We start from the raw sequence: 6,000 nt of genomic DNA, 5'->3' as shown, positions 1-6,000 counted from the left end.
TCTTATAATAAATTATGTGTTTGCTTTTTCTAGAAAATACAATAGCATGAAATCCGGTAGCTTAGAAAAATCATTTGATTTCACAAGACTCTATTTGGGTTTTAATCACATAAATTGATGTAGATCAGTTGTTTTCAATATTAGTTATATTTTCTGCAAGTATGTAAAGATATCACATTTGCACACATCTGCACATTTGTATCTCCAGATCAATTAAAACAATCATTGTCCAGTAAGTAGTTTTCAAATTTTAGTGTGCATCATACTATCATTAAATGGATTGCTAGGCCTCACAGAATTTCTGATTCTGAACTTCTACAGTTAGGCAAAGCTATATTTCTCTGAAGTTCTAATGATGCTATGGTAGTGGTTTGGGATCACTTTGGTCTAGAGTTCAGAGATTCCTAAATTATTTGGTCTAGTAGCCCCTTTACACTTTAAAAGTGTAAAATCTGTTACAAGTGTAAAGTGTAAAGGGGATACTAGACAAACAAAACCGTAACTTAGTGCCCACAAATCTGCTATTATTTACTTTGGGGCCACAATCAATGGTTACTTCTGGCTATGCTTTTCAGAAATTTCTCCTGGTGGGCTTGAGAAACCATATGGGGATTAAACCTGGGCGGATATCACCCTATCCACTGTACTATATCTCCAGCTACAAAAATATAACAGTTTTTTAAAAAACTGAATAATCAGAAATAATCTTCCCAATTCCATTCCTGGGGCTTCTTTCGCCTTCATGGAACATTCTAGAACCTCACAAGGGCAGTATCATCCACAATAGGAAAGACTTGCATAAGTATATTTGAATATGTAAGTATATGAATGCATGCCAATATGTATATCTTCCCAGGTAAATTCTGATCTCAGAATTATTGGTACAGAAAACAGTAATCAAGTGTTTTTATAGTTGTAAGATACTGAGGTGATGATAGAATGAGTTACTGGCATCAAGATAATCTACATAGAAAGAAAAATAAAGAAGCATATAAATTTTTTTGGTCAATTTTCATTAAGAATGTGTTTCTATAAAGCATTTTCTGTATTTTTTGAAAAGTAACATTTTTATGGTACATTTGTTGTATACATATTTCTTTACATAATTTAAAAAACATCATTTATTTGGTTTTTAATGTTCCACCATTTGATAAGGCCTTTGGAGGATTCGGATAGTAGCCAGCTGTTTTTGAATTGTTTGCAGAAAATCTTGTGAATTTGTAGTCCAGTGGTAATTCTAGGAAAACAAGCGATAATTTTATTATTTTGTAGACTGCAAAGGATTTTCATAAAAAAGTTGATTACTGGTAATAAAACTTATTTAAATTTTTATTTTGTCACATGGGTAGGCTGCACTCATAACAAATAATTTTTCACAGTCACTGGTTTGCTAGACCTCACAGAATTTCTGATTTTGAGTTATTAGCATAGTAATAATCTAATCTTTTTTGTTCACTTTTGTGCCATACCAAATAGTGCTCAGGGATCACTCCCTTAGTCTAAAGTATAATCTTTTCTATTCATTTAAAAGGCATTCCTAAATGAATCAAACTAAATTTCAGAATTTTTTAAGCTAAGGCCCTATATTTCTATTAAGCCACCAAAATGATACAGGCTAATTAAACTTAGACACCTTTCTGTCTTTCCTATACATTTCCACTCCCTCCCAAATGTTAAGTCTCTAAAGTGGTTGTAAGGTTAAAAATTTTGATATCAAAATGCTTAAAACCATCTATCACTGTTATGTATATTGCTATTATAAACAAACTTTTACAATAACTATAAACATAGTCTCTAGGCATCTAGTACCAACAAGAGAGAACCAAGTCTAGAAAGATATTCATGGATAAGAAACTTATATGTATAAAAATGCAAAAGAACCAAAGGGGAATGTCATGGTTTTTTATTTTAATCTTCCTATCTCATTTAAAACAAAATTATTTTCTTTCAGTTAGTAGAAATGACCTTCTACTGTTTAGAAATCTGTATATGAAATAACAGAGTACATGAAATCTCTGGATGGAATTTCTGAGACTGGAATTCAGCAAGAGGGGAAACGAGATGTTTCTGAACAAAATATATGTCACAGAAAAATTTCCTTTTCAGAAAGGCAAGAATTCTAATACTTAGGGAAACTGCAATCCATAAAAAATAAAGCTCTACAAATATTTATTTCCTTACCTGCTATTGCTTCAATACTTGGAATTGCAATTGTACTGTAAGTACTGATTCTTTTACTAGACCAAGTATAAACCAAGGAATCTTCGGTATGTTTTAGTCCCGAAATGGAATCAATGAAAAAAGAGCCCCATTTTTTAGATAAGGTATTTAGAGATTTTGTCTTCATTTCCTGAAATAAGAGCAGAATAGTGAGAACTGTTGGTTGATCTTATTCTAAATTTCCAATTTCCTCATCTAAATTTTCTGCTACTACTAAAAACAAGGCATCTTAATTATTTACCTAAAACCAAACAACATCTTATAAATATATACTGAAGCATAGAAGTCTTTGATAGTATTCTACTTGGTATGGCTTAGGAGTACATTCCTTGAATGTCACCAGCAGTCTCCTTGACTTTCGCCACTAAGATTGTGTTAATTTTTCCCTTTTCACAATCTGAGTTTATCTTTAACATACTGCCCCTTTCTTTTTCTTTACTTTACATATTAATTTTCAATATTATCTTGGAGTTATCACTCTACTTTCTTTCTCAAGGGCAGTCTGAGACAGAGGACTAGAACAGCAGGTACAGTGCTTCCACACAGCCATCCTTAAGCCTGCCAGCAGTGATACCTGAATAAAGAGCCAGAAATAAGGCCTGAGTACAGCTGGGCATGAGCCCCAAACAAACAAAACAAAGCAAAATCTCCACAATGTCAGTTATGTACTTTTGGTATGGAGCTTTATATGCTTCAGGTATTTTTCTTAGGACAGAACAGATAAAAAAAAATTTATGGACTAAAATGTTCAGGGTCCAGAGAGGATAGTACAGCAGAAGAGTGCTTGTTTTCCAGATGGTTGACCTGAGTTGATTCTTGGCATTCTATATGGTCCCCCAAGCAACACCAGGAGTTATCCCTGAGTGCTGAGCCAGGAATAACTCCTGAGTATTATAGGGTATGGGCCCAAAATAAAAGCCTTCACATTAAAAGCTCATTAAAAATATTTGTCTTGTGGAAATGGGATTAAACTAAGATCTGAGGAAAAAAAAAACTATCAGACCTAGACAATGTGAATTATAAAATCTGTCACCTTTTTTTATAAATAAAAAAATTCATTTTGGGGCCGGGAAGGTGGCGCTAGAGGTAGTGTCTGCCTTGCAAGCGCTAGTGTAGGAAGGACCGCGGGTTTGATCCCCCGGTGTCCCATATGGTACCCCCAAGCCAGGGGCGATTTCTGAGCACATAGCCAGGAGTAACCCCTGAGCATCAAACGGGTGTGGCCCAAAAACCAAAAAAAAAAAAAAATCATTTTAAAGCAGCATTGAACTTCAAATATATAGATTTATGTGTGTGTATTGGAATTAATTTTATGAAGCAAAATAAGTTTATGTTTTCAGATGATGGTGTTTGGAAATTACTAAGCAATAATGTATTTGAATTTTAACAGGTATTAAAAACTAGTAAATCATATGCATATATGTTTAGTACATACATTTAATGGATATTTAAATATAACTTCTCAAGAGTTAAAAGCATTTTTTTCAATACATATAAGTTAGAAGACATTACTTAGATCACACATAATTATGCAGATAATTCCATAAGCACTGAATGTCAAAATTGATGCTGCTATGAAAAGAGTGTAACAGACCTATCTACAATTTATTGTAGTACAGATGTGATTGAATCTATAAATGTTTTCCCCTCACACTCTCTAAATTTGTATATCAAAATCCTATCCCCCAAGGTGCTAGTTATTGAATCTATAAATGTTTGCTCCTCACACTCTCCAAATTTGTATGTCAAAATCCTAACCCCAAGGTGCTAGTAGGATGTAGGTCCTTTGGCCATGCTTTGATTCTGAGAGTAAAACCTTCATGATGGGATCCGTGTATTTATAAGGAGGGTTTCTAAAGCTGGCTTCCCTGGGAGAACTATGTGGAAGTGTGTCTTCACCAGACACCCTCTAGTATTTCACTGTAATGGCCTGCACAAAATAAAACAAATAAGTCTTCTCATTCTAATTCTGAAGTTTTTAGTCACTAAAATTCTAAAATCTACAAAACACAGACACAAAAGTATATGTATAAAACCCTGCCCTTTCCTGAATACATCAAGAAGTTCTCATGAAATGGTTTGAAGAGGATTACTAATCATATGTAAGGAAAACTTTTTTTTAGTATTTCCAGATCTCTAAAATAATCTAGGCTGCTATTATACTATTTCTCTGGCGGCCTTTTGAGATTTAATTTTTAGAACGGTTTTAAGTTTAAGTGCAGCAAACAGCACAGAATGTTTTCATAAATCTGTATCTTCTCCATGGTTCCTTCCATTATTAACATCTTGTATGAAATACTGTAGCACCCTTTAAATACTTGTTAAAACTGAGTATTCATAATTATTACCCAAATATCAGAATTTTTATCCAGGTTTATTATTTTGGGAGAAGGACTATACTGAGGATAAAATCAAGAATTATCAAGAAGATCTGTGACAACTGCAAATCTGAAGATATGAACTTGAAGATCATGGAAGTTATACAGATTTTATATTGCTTTGTATAAATAAGAACTGTCTAAGACATGTTAAACAGTTTGCTTTCAGAGAAGAGTTGAAGAAACCACTTACCTCGTACTTTCTTTTTTTCTCTAGAGGCTCTGATTCCTCAGTCTTTATGTCCATGTCCCCACTGAGCTCTTCAAGGATGAGGACTGTCTCCCAGTTACTATAATGATGGGCTGGGAAAATATCTGAATGCATACTATCACCAAAGTAAACAACCTGTAAGACAACACATGTTTTTGAGGTCTGAGAACTGTGAAAGAGAATGGCATGAATTTCATAGAAAGCAAAGAAAGAACAGTTTTTAGAGAAGATAAAAATTGCACATCATATATATATATGTATATATGTGTGTATATCTATATTTATATAAATACCTTTTTTTTTGGCCACCAGGGATCAAAATACAGGTCCTCATTATACATGTAAAACATGTATAGTAGCTTCTGCTAGATATACTAGATCTTTTTTTTTTCTTTTTTTTTTGGTTTTTGGGCCACACCCGGCGTTGCTCAGGGATTACTCCTGGCTGTGTGCTCAGAAATAGCTCCTGGCAGGCATGGGGGACCATATGGGACACCGGGATTCGAACCAACCACCTTTGGTCCTGGATTGGCTGCTTGTACAGCAAACGCCACTGTGCTATCTCTCCGGGCCCGATATACTAGATCTTGCATCAATGTCTTAAAAGTCCCTGAGTCAATTCATAGGTGACTATCAATATGTCCCATTTTGACTTGCAGGTTGTCAGGTTTTTAAGTAACATAGCTCCTCTGAGATAGGAAGAAGGCTTTAATTTAATTTTCTGGGGGAGGAGGGAGCCCATCTTACAATCAAATCTATCTCTAATATTAAAGATTTATTGTACATATCAGACAATGAGGTTAAGGGAATATGACCTTGAACCTTCTCAAACAGGAGACTCTGATTAGCTGTAATGATGTGGAGGCTATTCGAGTGGGCTCTTTTCTATTCATTGGGCTCCTAGCAAACAATTTTGTAAACAAATAGACTAAAAAGACACCAACATCAACATCAATAATGTAAGCCGGATGTTATTAAAGTAAACAAGTTTCATTTGTTTCACATCAAAAAAATTTAAGATGGATTATTATCAGGAATTAACTCCTTAAGAGTCCTACACACAAGCTAATGTATTCGCTTTATCTGTGGCCTCCTCTTTGTTCTTGCCAGAGATTAAGACCCAGTTTCTAAAGGTTTATTTAGTCAGAAGAGAGAAGAATGAGACCAGTAGATTCAGGAGCAGCAGATAAT

At 34.2% G+C, this 6,000-nt stretch overlaps 1 protein-coding gene across 1 annotated transcript in view; it reads right to left on the bottom strand.

The window, feature by feature from the left end:
* Positions 1–715: 715 nt before the first annotated feature.
* The window catches only part of NT5DC1 (5'-nucleotidase domain containing 1), a 98,856-nt gene continuing 93,571 nt past the window's right edge, over positions 716–6,000 (bottom strand). The window contains exons 11-13 of the mRNA XM_049771382.1: positions 4,792–4,944; positions 2,182–2,350; positions 716–1,237 (exon numbers count right to left, since the gene is read on the bottom strand). Of these exons, the coding sequence (XP_049627339.1) occupies positions 1,122–1,237; positions 2,182–2,350; positions 4,792–4,944 (438 nt within the window). The 3' untranslated portion in view covers positions 716–1,121. The remainder of the gene's footprint in view (positions 1,238–2,181; positions 2,351–4,791; positions 4,945–6,000) is intronic.

Source organism: Suncus etruscus, chromosome 4 (assembly GCF_024139225.1).
Source record: "Suncus etruscus isolate mSunEtr1 chromosome 4, mSunEtr1.pri.cur, whole genome shotgun sequence".
Lineage (NCBI taxonomy): Eukaryota > Metazoa > Chordata > Mammalia > Eulipotyphla > Soricidae > Suncus > Suncus etruscus.
Note: the sequence above shows the minus strand (reverse complement) of the source record. Positions and strands in the feature narration are given on the sequence as shown.